Consider the following 16,636-nt stretch of genomic DNA (forward strand, 5'->3'; position numbering starts at 1 on the left):
TTCCCCAACACCACCGTTCCCCCCTCCGCCACCGCGGTGATGCCTCCCAGTTCAGGCCAAAGCACGCACCCCACGCCCCTGTCAATGGGCAATGCACAACGTAACCCCAACCTCATGGGATCTCACTCTGCACCACTGTGAGCAAGATTGGGGACACAGATGTTGGGAGAAAGGGAATGGAGGTAGCGGGGGGGGGGGTGTAAAGTTGTAAAGTGGGCTCCAGTTCGAGAAATCTCCCCCTCCAACTCAACGCATGGGGTCATGGTTCACCCGTCTGAGAGACATCCGCTGTACACCAGCTTTCCCGCCATAAAGGATGAGGAGGACACAGTCCCAAACCAGCCCTTCCTTCATCATGGGGATGAAAGGGTTAACACGTGAAGGGTGCTTGATGTCTCTGGGCTCGTACTCAGTGGAATAGGGGAATCTCAATGTGGATACTGAAAGGCCTGGATAAGAGTGGATGCAGAGGGGATGTTTCCTATAGTGGGGGAGTCTCAGGATCGGAGGGCACAGCCTCAATATAGAGGGACGGCCATTTGGACAGAGATAAGAAGGAATTTTTTTAGCCAGAGGGTGGTGAATCTATGGAACTCACTGCCACAGAGGGCTGCAGAGGCCGCCTGTCTCATGGTCTTATCCTCAACAGGACCTCCACATCACCTCTGCCACATGGAGGGAAGGAATCCAAAATGGCAGACAAGGGGTGACCAACAAATGCTTGTCTTGCTAACATAAACGGGCTCTTGGGAGGGTGGGGTAGCCAGAAAGATGCCGTGGGCTCTTAGTTGGGGAGCAGGGAAACTGGAAATGTCCCTCTACCTCTTGAGGTATGCAACTCACAAGGGGATAAACCTGGCGGCTGCTCCTACCTGGCAGTTTTCACAGCAGGCTCCATCAGAAGAACACTGGGCACCGGGCACCAACTTGCAGGTGGTGGCATTGCAACAGGGATCCCTGCATTCCTAGGAGAGGGAGAGACAGGAGGCCATTACATCGCCCAGGCCACTGCGGCCTACATGGTCACCATGGTGACACTGAAGCCTGGCATGGCCAGAAACACTGATCACGGGTCCTCACAGGCGCCCCTGGTTAATGCCACAGCTCTCGTACCCTTATCCCTCCCCTTACCTCTTTCTTAAAAGAAAATTTGGCATGTTTCTGATTACCCTTACCAATTTTTACAGATGCAGCACAGAAAACATCCTGACTGGATGTATCATGGCTCTGCCCAAGACCTCAAGAAATTTAAGAGTGTTGTGGACACAGCTCGGCACCTCACAGAAACCAGCCTCCCCTCCATGGACTTTGTCTACACTTCCTGCTGCCTCAGTAAGCAGCCAGCACAATATAAGATCCCGCCCACCCCAAATGTTCTCTCTTCTCCCGTCTCCCATCAGACATAAGATACAAAAGTCTGAAAGCATGTATCAACCACCAGGCTCAAGGACAGCTTCTATCCCGTTATCAAACTCTCGAACACCTCTCCTACTCTCAAAGATGAGCTCCTGATCTCCCAATCTCCCTCGTTGTGGCCCCTGCACTTTATTTATCCACCTGCACTGCACTCTCTCTGTAACTGTGACACTCTATTCTGCATTCTGTTTCACACCAGTTTCTGCGGATGCTGGAAATCCAAAGCAACACGCACAAAGTGCTGGAGGAACTCAGCAGGTCAGGCAGCATCAATGGAATGGAATAAACAGGTTGATGGTGGGTCTTGGCCTGAAATGCTGACTGTTTATTCCCCTCCATAGACGTGCTGAGTTGCTCCAGTATTTTATGTGGGATTCTGCATTCTGTTTGCCCCTGTACTACTTCACTGTGCTTACAGTATGTATGGACCGGTCTGTCAGGCTGGAACACGAAAGCTTTTCACTGTATCTCGAGACGTGACAGTAATAAACCAATTGTCAACATCTTCCAAATCTGAGACGTCCACCCATAGGCCCACCCCCAGCTTCTGCCACACTGCCACTGTTGGCACCTCACACGGATACCACTCGTCTCGAGGTTCTCCCCTTACCCAAGACAGTGATAGCCAACAGAAAATCCCCCCAGAGGGTCTGGAATGTCAATTGCTCATTCCCCTCCTGACCTGCTGAGTTCCTCCAGCAGGTTGTGTGTATTGCTCTAGATTTCCAGCATCACTTGGGTGAGGGGCCTCCTTGACTGCCTGAAACTAAAACAAGTCCGCGAGGTTGCCCTCACCCAACCCCCAGCCACTGCCGCGCGCCCCCCCCCACACTCACGAATGCCAGCCCACAGTCGCACTCCTCGCCGTTCTCCAGGTACAGGTTGCCGCACCTCTGGCCCCCAAACAGACTTCCAGAGGTGGGGAAGTTGAAGAGGCACATCGCCTCTCCGTGCCGCAGGCTGTGTTCCAGGTCCTTCCGACTGCAGCTGCTGAAGACCTGGCCCGGGAGGAACCTGGCAAAGAGATGGAGGCCTCCGGTATGTCACTGGGGTGGTGCATTGCTCCCTCCACACTGACCCTCCCTCCCTGCCAGTACTCCCTCCTTCACCCCTCCCAGCCGACCATCCATGCTCCCTCGTTTGGCACTCCCTCCTACCAGCCCCACCCACAGCGTTCCCTGCCTCGGCTCTTCCTCCCTCCCCCAGCCCACCCCACCCCTCCACAGCATACGTACCCGGTGGATGGCTCCATGATACACCCGCCCAGTCTCCGCGAATTCTGACAGTCACAAAGCCGGTCGTCTGTATCGTGGCTAATGCCCAGGTTGTGCCCCAGCTCATGAGCCACTGTGGAGGCCACGGCCAGCACGCTGACAGAGTGGTCCTGAGGCCAAGGAAAATCCCATCAGGGCTTTACCGCAGAGCTCTAGAACAACCAATACCTCCCCACACACCCTCCCACTCCCCATTCCGTTCGTTGAAGGCCAAGAAGCTAGCTCCTTCTCACGATGTGACTCTCGCAGAGTAATCACCAGGGAAAAGGGGACATATGGCCCATTTGGCAGCAGACCCAATCCTAGGCTCTTCCCCGTTACTCACCTCTGGAAACCATCCCTCTCCGATCAGTTTGATAGATCCCAACTGCAAGGACTCCGTGGCGCTCACAGTATCATGCCGTCCCCACATCCCTCACAATTTTACCCCCTGGTCCCCGGCCGGGAAGCTCCCCCCTGCCGTAGCAGGAGATAACGTATCAACAGGCCCTCCCTTTGTTTGAGAGTGTTTGAGCGAGCCACTGCACATCTCTTATATTGAAGTTCAGTTCTGGTCACCCCACTACAGGAAGGATGTGGAAGCTTTAGAGAGCGTGCAGAGGAGATTCACCGGGATGGTGTCTGGATCAGAGAGCATGGCTTATGAACACTGGTTGGGCAAATTAGCAAAGGAAGATCAGATCTGGCTTGATAGAAGTGCGGAAGATCATGAGAGACACAAATACAGTGTCCTATTGCCAGGGCAGCAACAGCCAGTACCCAAAGACATCTGCTTAAAGTGAGTGGAACAACATTTAGGGATGCCAGAGGTAGTTTTTTTTTGATTTTACAGAGTGGTGGGCACCTGGAGTGCACTGCTGGGGCTGCTGAATCATTTGGGACATTCAAGAGTCTCTTTGACAGGCACATAAATGATAGAAAAATGCAGGGTTATGGAGTGTGTAGGAATGAAGGGTCAGATTGATCGTGGAGTAGGTTCAAAGGTTGGCACAACATTGTGGGCCGAAGGGCCTGTATGTACTGCTCTATGTACATTGATCCCATTTCACTTTTCCCAGATCCTTACCACAACCCGCCCCCCACCGATTCTACCCCTCTGCAATACACCATGTGGGTGATTTATAGTGGTTGATTAACCCATCAACCCCACCCATTGGGGGGGTACCAGAGCACCGATGTCTCCCTTCCCCGGAACCCTCCCGCTAAACCTCGACCCTCTCCCGTGAGTTTCTAGCGCTGGAGGGCGCACTCAGTGCCCTTCAGACAATTAGGCCTCAGGCCTCAGGCCCACGTTCCAACATCCCCTCTCTCTCACCACGGTGACGCCTCCTGAACGATCCTTGGAGCACATGGAACTCTGGGATGCCATGCCAACTGTTTCACTCGGAAACGAGCTCCCTCTGGGGGGTGAAAAGAGAATAAAGTTCCCAAGGAGACTGTCTTGTTCAACATGAAGACAGAGTAGAGACAGACAGCATCCTTTTTCCCCCAGAATCGAAATACCAGGGTGTATGCATTTAGGATGAGAGGGGGAAAGTCTTAAGGAGATGTGGGGCAAGTTTGTTTTTACTCAGAAAGCAGTAGGTGCCAGGAATGTGCTGGACATGACCTGTTAGACAAACCCGGGCTGGAGTGTCAGAGTCTGAGTGGAAACTGACAGAGGTTTATAGTATCATGAGGGACACAGTTAGAGTAAACGGCCAGTATCTTTTTCCTCAGCTTGAAACGTCTAATACCAGAGGGTGGGAACGATTAAGTTCAAAGGAGAAACAAGAGAAAGTCTGCAGATGCTGGAAATCTGAGCAGCACACACAAAATGCTGGAGGAACTCAGCAGGCCAGGCAGCATCTATGGAAAAGAGAACAGTCAACATTTCAGGCCTGTTGCCTGGATCTCCAGCATCTGCAGATTCTCTCTGGCTTCTGATCTCGTTTCATTATGCTTACTTTATCTTGTAAGTCTTGTTAATTTAAGTTTATGCTGACTTATGTTTGTAATGTAAATGCCCAAAAGATAATGAATCTCAGGGTTGTATATGGTGACAAATATGGAGACAAATTGGCTGGTTGAGTGGTGCAACAACCTCACATGCAAAATAAGCAAGACCGAGGAAACTAACTTGGACTGCAGGAAGTCAGGTAGACGTGTATGGGAACTCACTGGGGGGAGAGCAGCTTGACGTTCCCAGACATCAACATCTCAGAGAATCTACTCTGGACCCAACACGCTGAAGGCACACCAGTGGCTCTAGTTCATTGTGAGTTTGAGCAAATTTCTGCAGCTGCACTATGGAGAGCACTCGGACCGGCTGCATCACAGCCTGGCGTGGAGTCTCCAATACACAGGATGACAAGAGTCTCGAGTCTCAAGCCTCAAGCCACAATGCTCCCCACCGTCGAGAACATCTTCAAAGTTCAAAAGTACAAAGTAAACTTATCAAAGTACATACATGTCACCATATACTGGACAGCCCTAGGATTCGTTTTCTTGCGGACACGCACCGAAAATTCAAGAAACACGATAGAATCAATGAAAGGCAGCAGGCAGCAGGACGAACAACAAACTGTGCAAATACAAAAATAGAAATAAATATGCTATAAATATTGAGAACATGAAATGAAGAGTCCTTGAAAGCAAGTCCATGGACTGGAAGATCAGTTCAGTGCTGGGGTGAGTGCTTCATGAGCCTGACGGTTGAGGGTTAATAACCTGGTGGTGTGAGTCTCGAGGCTCCTGTACCACCTTCCTGATGGCAACAGCAAGAGGACAGCATGGCCTGGGTGGGCAGAGTCTCTGGTGATGGATCTGCTTTCCAGGGACAACACTCCGAGGGGATGTGATGGGGAGGGCTTTACTCGTGATGGTCTGGGCCACGCCCGCTACTTTTTGTAGGATTTCCATTCAAGGGCATTAGTGTTTCCATACCAGGCCGTGATGCAGCCAGTCACTATACTCTCCACTACACAACTATGGAAGTTTGTCAAAGTTTAGATGCCGTGCTGATCCTTCGCAAACTTTTAAAGAAGTAGAAGTGCTGCCATGCTTTTTTTGTAATGACACCTACCAGCCCCTCAAAGCAGTTCACCACTGTGGGTGTAAGCGCTACTGGACGATGTTCACTGAGTCCATTGTTATTTGTCATCTATATCAATGATCTGGATGATAATGTGGTAAATTGAATCAGCAAATTTGCTGATGATACAAAGATTGGAGGTGTAATAGACAGTGAGGAAGGTTTTCAGAGCCTACAGAGGGACTTGGACCAGCTGGAAAAATGGGCTGAAAAATGGCAGATGGAGTTTAATACTGACAAGTGTGAGGTATTGCACGTTGGAAGGACAAACCAACATAGAACATACAGGGTTAATGGTAAGGCACTGAGGAGTGCAGTAGAACAGAGGGATCTGGGAATACAGATACAAAATTCCCTAAAAGTGGCGTCACAGGTAGACAGGGTCGTAAAGAGAGCTTTTGGTACATTGGCCTTTATTAATCGAAGTATTGAGTATAAGAGCTGGAATGTTATGATGAGGTTGTATAAGGCATTGGTGAGGCCGAATCTGGAGTATTGTGTTCAGTTTTGGTCACCAAATTACAGGAAGGATATAAATAAGGTTGAAAGAGTGCAGAGAAGCTTTACAAGGATGTTGCCAGGACTTGAGAAACTCAGTTACAGAGAAAGGTTGAATAGGTTGGGACTTTATTCCCTGGAGCGTAGAAGAATGAGGGGAGATTTGATAGAGGTATATAAAATTATGATGGGTATAGATAGAGTGAATGCAAGCAGGCTTTTTCCACTGAGGCAAGGGGAGAAAAAAACCAGAGGACATGGGTTAAGGGTGAGGGGGGAAAAGTTTAAAGGGAACATTAGCGGGGGGGCTTCCTCACACAGAGAGTGGTGGGAGTATGGAATGAGCTGCCAGACGAGGTGGTAAATGCGGGTTCTTTTTTAACATTTAAGAATAAATTGGACAGATACATGGATGGGAGGTGTATGGAGGGATATGGTCCATGTGCAGGTCAGTGGGACTAGGCAGAAAATGGTTCGGCACAGCCAAGAAGGGCCAAAGGGCCTGTTTCTGTGCTGTAGTTTCTATGGAGGCAGGTCACCATGTTTTTTTTAGGCACCGGTGTAATTGAAGCCTACTTGAAGCAGGTGGACACCTTAGATTGCCAAAGTGAGAGATTAAAGGTATCGGTGATCACTCCAGCCAGTTGGTCTTTAGTACTTGGCCAGGTACCCTGTCTGGGCCGGATGCTTTTCGTGGGTTCACCCTCCTGAAGGCTGCTCTCACGTCGGCCTCAGAGACTGAAATCACAGGGTCACCAGGGGGCCGTGGCAGTTCATGAAGGCTCCTCCATGTTTTGGCAGTCAAAGTGAGGAATAAAAGGCATTGAGCTCATCTAGGTGTGAGGCCTTGCCGTTATGTCTGTCACCGGGTTTCAGCTTGTCGGAGGTGATGGCATTGAAACCCTGCCACAGCTCTCGAGCATCCCTCTGTGATTCCGTTTTGGTCCGGAATTGCCACTTTGCCCGTGAGGTGGCTTTCAAGAGGATTTCCTCTAGACCATTTGTATCTGACTTAATCGCCAGACCTGAATGCCTCCAATCCGGCCTTCAGGAGATTACAGATCTGGACTGCGGAAGTTGCTGAATGATTCTGTGGGGCACACTCGTCCGATTGTTTATAAAGTCTGTGACAATCGGGGTATATTCATTCAGATGGACACGGCCCAGTCCAGCGACTCGAAGCAATCCCGCAGCCGCTCCTCTGCCTCCCAAGACCACCTCTTTGTTGTCCTCGTCTCTGGAGCCTTGCTCTTTGCATGCAGGCAGGAGAAGGACAACTCAGTGGTCACAGGTGATGCCTCAAGAAGGTGACGTCTCTCATTAAGGACCCTCGCCATCCAGGACACGTCTTCTGCTCATCACTACCTTCAAGGAGGAGGTACAGGAGCCTGAAGAACCGCACTCAACATTGTAGAAACAGCTTCTTCCCCTGCGCCATCAAATTTCCAAATGGGCACGAACTCATCAACAATGTCTCACCTTTTACATTATTCACTGTAACTTACAGTGGTTTTACTTTGTCAAATGTAATTCAAACTCTGCCATGGACAGTCCCAAGCCTGGCTGTGACAGGGGGAGGGTTGGACACGGGGCTAGTAACCCCATCCTGTTTAAAAACCCAGCGCTACAAAGACAGCAACAGAAGCTCCAAAGACCTCATCCCCGGGAGAGGAAGGATCTTCGAAGATGGGCTCCACCTGGGGACAACCTGAAAGACGACTCTGGTGGGCTGCTGTCAGCAGCCTACCCACATTTCCACCTGATCAGTATTGAATGAATTGGTTTATTATTGTCACGTGTATTGAGATACAGTGAAAAGTTTGTCTTACATACCTTTTATACAGATCAGATCATCACATTGAGGCAGAACAAGGTAAAACAATAACAGAATGCAGAGCTAAAGTAAGCAAGCGTGTAAACATGTCACTTTGCAATTACATATTCCTGGCAGTGGTGGCGTTCCAGCTCGCCTCTCCCGGTCCAGCAAAGCAGACCTCCTCGGCTCTAGGCCCACTTCCTGCTGGGATGTTCCACCGGAAACACCGAGCTTTGCACTGCCAAGGCCAGGGGTAGTTCCACTTACATCAGCAGCTGAGCGTTGTCGTGGTGGATCCTCGGAACAAGGTAGGTTTCCCTCCATTTCAGGAAGCGGTTCAGGGTGTCTCCGGGGCTGCTGCTAATCTCAAAAGGGTTCTCCTGGGTCCAAACCTCCACCCCTACCAGCGCCACACGGATGCTGAGCGGCCTGTAGAACTGGACAAAACAAAAGGTGGAGGGCAAGAGGGCGACATGATAACATCGCAATCAATGTAACACTGGTACAGAGCAACAGAGACCCAGGCTCCGTTCCTGCTGCTGTCTGAAAAGAGTTTGTACATTCCGCCCGTGATCCAGCCCATTTCTTCCGGGTGCTCCAGGTTCCTCCCAAATGTTAGTCCAGTAATTAGTCACATGGGTGTGAAAGAGTGGCGGTGGCTCATTGGGTCAAAAGGGTCTGTTACCGTGCCGTACCATCAAATCAAATAAAGTTAATAAAAATAAGACAAGGGAAATCAAAAGATACTCCGTGAGTCAGGCAGCGTCTGTGGAGGGAGGCGACCTTTGGGGTCGAGACCCTTCACCCAGACTGAGAGGAGATCGCCGGCGAAAAGAGGGGAAGGGATGGAGCAAGAGCCAGGAGGTGACGGGTGGATCCAGGTGAGGAGGGGCAATAGGCAGAGTGAGGAGGGGAGAGTGGAGGCTGGGAGGTGACAGGTGGATCCAGGTGAGGAGGATAAATAGATGTTCGAAGGAGGGGAGAGTGGAGAGAGCGATGGAGGCTGGGAGGTGATGGGTGGATCCAGGTGAGGAGGGGTGATAGACAGTCGAAGGAGGGAAAAGTGGAGAGAATGACAGAGGCTGGGAGGTGATAGGTAGATCCAGGTGACAAAGGGCTATGGATGGTAGAGTTTGATGGAAGAAGATTGTGAAGCGTGGAGTTGTAAATTGTTGCACAATTTATAACACATCAACCCAATTTGATACTCAATGACCCAACCCATGATTTGCCTGCTATCCACTGTGTTACCAATTCTATGACAGCAACGCACCCATGGGTCCTGCACTATAATCCTCCTGCTTGTGTTGGATCTCCCAACTACTCCCATGGGTCCTGTACTGTACACCTTCTGCTTGTGCTAGACCTCGCAAAATGCATGACTCGCCCCAATTAAACTCCATCTGCCATTTCTCTGCCCAGATTTCCAGCTGGTCAGTATTGAATGAATTGGTTAATTATTGTCACATGTATTGAGATACAGTGAAAAGTGTGTCTTGCATACCTTTTACACAGATCAGACCATCACAGAGGTAGAACAAGGTAAAACAATAACAGAATGCAGAATGAAGTGTAACAGTTACAGAGAAAGTGCAGAGCAGGCAGACGGTAAGGTGCAACAACACAACGAGGTAGGTTGTAAGGTCAAGAGTGTATTTTATTGTACTAGGGAACTATTCAATGAACTTATAACAGTGGGGTAGAAGTCATCGCTGAGTGCTTTCAGACTTTTCTTTCTTCCACCCAATTGGATTGTTCTGTCTCCTTCAGTGAACTCATTCAGACATCCATAACCCCAACATTAGTCAGCAAACTAACTGATCAGGGGCACCTACACTTCATCCAGAACGCTTACATATAAAATCACAAACAACAGAGTTTCCAACAGCAGTCCTTGCAGAACACCACACTCTCTCTGGACTAAGCCCTGAGAAGACAGAGGGAACAGTGCAGGGCACCAAAGTTTGATACTCACTGCGTCAACTTGGTTAGCGATTTCCAACATCCGCATCTGTATGGTCTTGAGGTTGTATCCATATCGCTGATACTGTAGGAAACGGAAGTTATTTCAAGGAAGTCCGCCCAATTCCAGACAGTGGAAGTCCATGCCTGTCACTCAGCTTAGATCCTTGTCCCACCAAGAGAAGGTCTCTCCAAATGCGTCCATCTCACAAACAAGACACTCAGCAGGTCAAGCAACATCTGTGGCGGCTGAAGGAGGGTCTTCATCCCAAAACGTTGATTGTCCATTTCCCATCCACAGATGCTGTTCGATCTGCTGAATTCCTCCAGGAGAATGTTTGTTGAGGCAGTTTCCAGCTCTGTGACCCCCTCCAGCCCCTACACCCCTCCTCCTCTCTGTGACCCCCCCAGCCCCTACACCCCTCCTTGTCTCTGTGACCCCCTCCAGCCCCTACACCCCTCCCTGTCTCTGTGACCCCCTCCAGCCCCTACACCCCTCCCTGTCTCTGTAACCCCTCCCTACACCCCTCCCTGTCTCTGTGACCCCCTCCAGCCCCTACACCCTTCCCCATCTCTGTGACCCCCTCCAGCCCCTACACCCCTCCCTGTCTCTGTGACCCCCTCCAGCCCCTACACCCCTCCCCATCTCTGTGACCCCCTCCAGCCCCTACACCCCTCCCCGTCTCTGACCCCCTCCAGCCCCTACACCCCTCCCCGTCTCTGTGACCCCCTCCAGCCCCTACACCCCTCCCTGTCTCTGTAACCCCCTCCAGCCCCTACACCCCTCCCCGTCTCTGTGACCCCCTCCAGCCCCTACACCCCTCCCTGTCTCTGTAAACCACTCCAGCCCCTACACCCCTCCCTGTCTCTGTAACCCCTCCCTACACCCCTCCGTCTCTGTGACCCCCTCCAGCCCCTACACCCTTCCCCATCTCTGTGACCCCCTCCAGCCCCTACACCCCTCCGTCTCTGTAACCCCCTCCAGCCCCTATACCCCTCCCCGTCTCTGTAACCCCCTCCAGCCCTTACACCCCTCCCTGTCTCTGTAACTCCCTCCAGCCCCTACACCCCTCCCTGTCTCTGTAACCCCCTCCAGCCCCTACACCCCTCCCTGTCTCTGTAACCCCCTCCAGCCCCTACACCCTCCCTGTCTCTGTAACCCCCTCCATCCCCTACACCCCTCCCCGTCTCTGTAACCCCTCCCTACACCCCTCCCCGTCTCTGTGACCCCCTCCAGCCCCTACACCCCTCCCTGTCTCTGTAACCCCCTCCAGCCCCTACACCCCTCCCCGTCTCTGTGACCCCCTCCAGCCCCTACACCCCTCCCTGTCTCTGTAACCCCCTCCAGCCCCTACACCCCTCCCCGTCTCTGTAACTCCCTCCAGCCCCTCCACCCCTCCGTCTCTGTAACCCCCTCCAGCCCCTACACCCTCCCCGTCTCTGTAAACCACTCCAGCCCCTACACCCCTCCCTGTCTCTGTAACCCCCTCCATCCCCTACACCCCTCCCTGTCTCTGTAACCCCCTCCAGCCCCTACACCCTCCCTGTCTCTGTAACCCCCTCCATCCCCTACACCCCTCCCCGTCTCTGTAACCCCTCCCTACACCCCTCCCCGTCTCTGTGACCCCCTCCAGCCCCTACACCCCTCCCTGTCTCTGTAACCCCCTCCAGCCCCTACACCCTCCCCGTCTCTGTAACCCCCTCCAGCCCCTACACCCCTCCCCGTCTCTGTAACCCCTCCCTACACCCCTCCCCGTATCTGTGACACCCTCCAGACCCTACACCCCTCCCCGTCTCTGTGACCCCCTCCAGCCCCTACACCCCTCCCCGTCTCTGTGACCCCCTCCAGCCCCTACACCCCTCCCCGTCTCTGTGACCCCCTCCAGCCCCTACACCCCTCCCTGTCTCTGTACACTCCTCCCTACACCCCTCCCCGTCTCTGTAACCCCCTCCAGCCCCTACACCCCTCCCTGTCTCTGTAACCCCCTCCAGCCCCTACACCCCTCCCTGTCTCTGTAACCCCCTCCAGCCCCTACACCCCTCCCTTTCTCTGTAACCCCCTCCAGCCCCTACACCCCTCCCTGTCTCTGTAACCCCCTCCAGCCCCTACACCCCTCCCTGTCTCTGTAACCCCCTCCAGCCCCTACACCCCTCCCTGTCTCTGTAACCCCCTCCAGCCCCTACACCCCTCCCTGTCTCTGTGAACCCCTCCAGCCCCTATACCTCTCTGTGATCCGAAATTCCCAGGCCAACAGTACAGTAACAACCCTCCAGCGACACCTCCCCAGCAACCCTGTTGCCCCCCCATCCCTCCCACTACTCCCCCCACCCGACCAATTCACCCACCTCGTTGCTGTCAGCCACCATCACTAGCTCCACGTACTTGGACTCCGTCAGGATGTCGCGTCTCCGCTGGAGAGGGTCGAGACCATCAGAGGGATCAGCAAAGCTCGGGGAAGGGCTCCTAACGGAGCCCCTCACCCAGAATCTCACCCTCCCCCAACCCGTCCACCATCCTACAACCTCCCTCCCTTCTCCCCCCCACAGTCTCAGAGCCCCCCTTCCAGAGTCCCTTAGCCGTCTGAGAGTCCTCCCTCCGAAACTGCACCCCAAGACCGTAGGTGCTCCATCTGTCGCTCCTCCTTCTGACCCCCAACCCCCAGTTCCACCCGCCATCCCTCACAACCCTGTTAGCCCCTCCCTCCAGCCCCATCTTCCCAAAGTCCCACCCTCCCACTCCCAGTTGAAGACCTTCACTCCCTCTCCCTCCTGCTGCCCCTACCCGGTGGGCTGCCTCCTCGGGTGGTGGGTCTGTGGTCTTCTCCTGAACATCCTTCCCCACTGCGCAGCGCTTGGTGTTGAAGTGGATCCCCTCCATCCTGTAAACCAGGTGCTCCCCGCCGGGGTCTCCGGACAGTGTCTCGATCCCGTACGTCCAGTTTGGGGTCAACTCCAGCAGGCCCCTGGGGAACAGGAGGGCGAGGACTGAGGGTCTGAGAGCTTGACCAGGGGACGGGGAGGGGGCAGGGGTTGTCGCTGGGCTTTTTGAAGAGTGGAAGGTGAGAAGGGGTCGAGGCTCCAGTGAAAGGGTAAGAGGTCAAAGGGAGGGTGACTGGGTCAGGACGGACAGGCTTCAATGGGTCAAGTGGAAAGGTAAAGGGTCGGGGGTCTTCAGTTTGCAAGGGGCCAGGAGGGACTCTCCAATGAGCGAAGGGTGGGAGGAGGAGCGACAATCAGTCATTGGATTCAGAAGGCCCACGGGACTGCCGTCCAGCATTGGGACGAGTTTCCTCCAGTGGCTGAAAACAGTCCACCTATATTGACACCCCATCTCCCTCGAGACTAGACAGTTGATACATTCCCAGGGCCAGGAAAAATCAATCCGGGACACTAAGGCAAGCAGATAGATATCACATGCCTGGGCAGAAAGTTTTGTATCTTCGTTAGACAGGAAGGGGGCACACACTCGGGGCAGCTGAGGCTGAAGGCACTGCCTCCCTGTAACTCCGCCAGTTCCCCAACGTGGTCCTCAAGGAGCTGCAGGTGGATGCACCTCTCTCCTAATCACTCGGGACACGAGAGGTCTACCTGACACCCCAAATCCTGCAAGAGGGGAGCAGACCACCACCCTGACTGTCATTCCCACTGGCCTGCCTGTGCAGTACGAAAGAAAGGAACCTTACCAGAACTTTACAATAGCCTCCGCTCGCTTCCTCTGCCTCTTCTTAGAACCACAGAACACTACAGCACAGAAACAGGCCTTGGCTGTGCCGAACCATTTTTCTGCCTAGTCCCACTGACCTGCACCCGGACCATATCCCCTCTCATCCATGTACCTGTCCAAGTTTTTCTTAAAAATGTTAAAAGTAAGCCCACATTTACCACCTCATCTGGCAGCTCATTCCACACTCCCACCACTCTCACCACTCTCTGTGTGAAGAAGCTCCCACTAATGTTCGCTTTAAACTTTTCCCCCCTCACCCTTAACCCATGTCCTCTGTTTTTTTTCTCCCCTTGCCTCAGTGGAAAAAGCCTGTTTGCATTCACTCTATCTATACCCATCATAATTTTATATACCTCTATCAAATCTCCCCTCATTCTTCTCCGAAGCCTCTTGAGCCAAGGCCTTTAAATCTTATTCTAACACTGAGCCTCTCCTACAAAGGCCGCTCCATTTAAGATCACCTCCTTACTAGCAGCTGTTTCCATACCAGCCGATTAACTTGTTCTTTTAAATCCTTCTCGCTCCTGTACACCGGGACAAAGCAGTCCAATTGATCAGCACCCCATCCATCGTCATCCACCCCCCCACCACAGTGGCTGCAGTGTACACCGTCTACAAAACACACCATGGTTAGCGTCTGGGCTACCCTGACAGCCCCTTCACTGGCAGCGAGTGGAAATAGCAAGATGGGAGAGGTAATTAGCCATGAGATCTCGGCGCAGCTAATCATAAACACAAGAGACTCTGTATGCTGGAAATCCAGAGCAACAACACACAAAATGCTGGAGGAACTCAGCAGGTCGGTGGAAAGGAATAACCAGTCAACGTTTCGGGCCGAGACCCTTCATTGTGAGCAATGCAGACGTCAGATCTCAGTGCAGACTGGACGGGGTGGAAGTTGGTGTGGGTGGGGAAACAGAGGGGGTCGTAGACTGTTGGAGGGGGTACAGTACCAAGGTGTGCAAGCATCTCCACAGTGAACAGCTCAGACTGTTGGGAGAGGGGCAAGGCATCCAGCTCGGGGGGGGGGGGGGCGGGGGTAAGCAGGGAGGGGTCACAGTACGTACCTCATACCCGAGCAGATACTGACACTGACCCGGGACCTGGAGAAACCTTGCACCGTCCCGTGATAGTAACAGTTCACCTGTAACAGAGCAGAGCGAGGTGAAAGGGAAGCACTCCACACAGGCCCGTGCACAATCATGCTCTGTCTCTCACACACACACACACACACACACACACACAGGGGTCACACTTCTCCGTAATTCATATACACACACACACACACAGAGACACTCAGAACTACATACACATCAATTCCCCTTCAAAGCTACACACTCACAGTGGGACTGCCATTTTCTGTAACACACACACACACACCGACATTATCTTGCATCTATTTCCTCGGGAGACAGAGGAAATTTGGCCCCCACCAATGCTGAAAGGCGTGCTACAGAAAGCATCCTATCCGAATGTATCACGGCTCGGTACGATGACTGCTCTGTCCGGGACTGCAAGAAACTATGGAGAGTTGTGGACACAGCTGAGTCCATTGCACAAACCAGCCTCCCCTCCATGGACCCTGTCTGCACTTCTCTCTGCCTCAGTAAAGCAGCCAGCACAATCAAAGACCCCACCCTGGACATTTTCTCTTCTCCCCCCCATAAGATACAAATGGTTGAACACACCTACCTCCAAGCTGAAGGACAGCTTCTATCCCTCTGGTACCAGACTCTCGAATGGACCTCTCACACACTAAAAGCCGAACTCCTGATCCCCCAGTCCACCTCGTTGAGACCCATGCACATTTTTGCCTTTTTGTACTCTACTCTCTCTGTAATTGCAACACTCTATTCTGCAATCTCTTTCCCTTTTCAACCACCTCGGTGTACTGATGTGTGGACTGATCTGTCTGGATGGCACGCAGACAAAAGCTTTTCACGGTATCTCAGTAAACATGACAATAATGAACCAATTGCCAATGCATTTAGTGGTTGCTATTTTCCACAATGCATGTGACAGCGACGAAGACCAAGTCAATTGGAGTATATTTTGGATCTGAGTTGGGCAATAGGGAGAGTAGACAGGGGTGGGTAATGTTCCGATGATCTGGATGGAGTTATGGTAGGTCTGTCCCCTTCCCAAATCTAGTTATAGTCAGACTTTATTGATCCCGGGGGAAATTGGTTTTCGTTACAGTTGCACCATAAATAATTAAATAGTAATAAAACCATAAATAGTAATATGTAAATTATGCCAGGAAATAAGTCCAGGACCAGCCTATCGGCTCAGGGTGTCTGACCCTCCAAGGGAGGAGTTGTAAAGTTTGATGGCCGCAGGCAGGAATGACTTCCTATGACGCTCTGTGTTGCATCTCGGTGGAATGAGTCTCTGGCTGAATGTACTCCTGTGCCCACCCAGTACATTATGTAGTGGATGGGAGACATTGTCCAAGATGGCATGCAACTTAGACAGCATCCTCTTTTCAGACACCACCGTCAGAGAGTCCAGTTCCATCCTCACAACATCACTGGCCTTACGAATGAGTTTGTTGATTCTGTTGGTGTCTGCTACCCTCAGCCTGCTGCCCCAGCACACAACAACAAACATGATAGCACTGGCCACCACAGACTCGTAGAACATCCTCAGCATCATCCGGCAGATGTTAAAGGACCTCAGTCTCCTCAGGAAATAGAGATGGCTCTGACCCTTCTTGTAGACAGCCTCAGTGTTCTTAGACCAGTCCGTTTATTGTCAATTCGTATCCCTAGGTATTTGTAATCCTCCACCATGTCCACACTGACTCCCTGGATGGAAACAGGGGTCACCGGTACCTTAGCTCTCCTCAGGTCTACCACCAGCTCCTTAGTCTT

The 16,636-nt window shown here is 52.4% G+C and overlaps 1 protein-coding gene across 5 annotated transcripts in view; it reads right to left on the reverse strand.

Moving 5' to 3' along the window:
• The window catches only part of adam15 (ADAM metallopeptidase domain 15), a 57,179-nt gene that overhangs the window by 25,114 nt on the left and 15,429 nt on the right, over positions 1-16,636 (reverse strand). For all 5 annotated transcript variants that reach the window (XM_072281673.1, XM_072281663.1, XM_072281662.1 and 2 more), the window contains exons 5-13: positions 14,831-14,907; positions 12,822-13,002; positions 12,386-12,451; positions 10,053-10,124; positions 8,345-8,514; positions 4,006-4,090; positions 2,652-2,800; positions 2,253-2,430; positions 873-965 (exon numbers count right to left, since the gene is read on the reverse strand). In XM_072281673.1, coding sequence (XP_072137774.1) covers positions 873-965; positions 2,253-2,430; positions 2,652-2,800; positions 4,006-4,090; positions 8,345-8,514; positions 10,053-10,124; positions 12,386-12,451; positions 12,822-13,002; positions 14,831-14,907 — 1,071 coding nt within the window. The remainder of the gene's footprint in view (positions 1-872; positions 966-2,252; positions 2,431-2,651; positions 2,801-4,005; positions 4,091-8,344; positions 8,515-10,052; positions 10,125-12,385; positions 12,452-12,821; positions 13,003-14,830; positions 14,908-16,636) is intronic.

This window comes from Mobula birostris, chromosome 2 (genome assembly GCF_030028105.1).
Source record: "Mobula birostris isolate sMobBir1 chromosome 2, sMobBir1.hap1, whole genome shotgun sequence".
Classification (NCBI taxonomy): Eukaryota; Metazoa; Chordata; class Chondrichthyes; order Myliobatiformes; family Myliobatidae; genus Mobula; species Mobula birostris.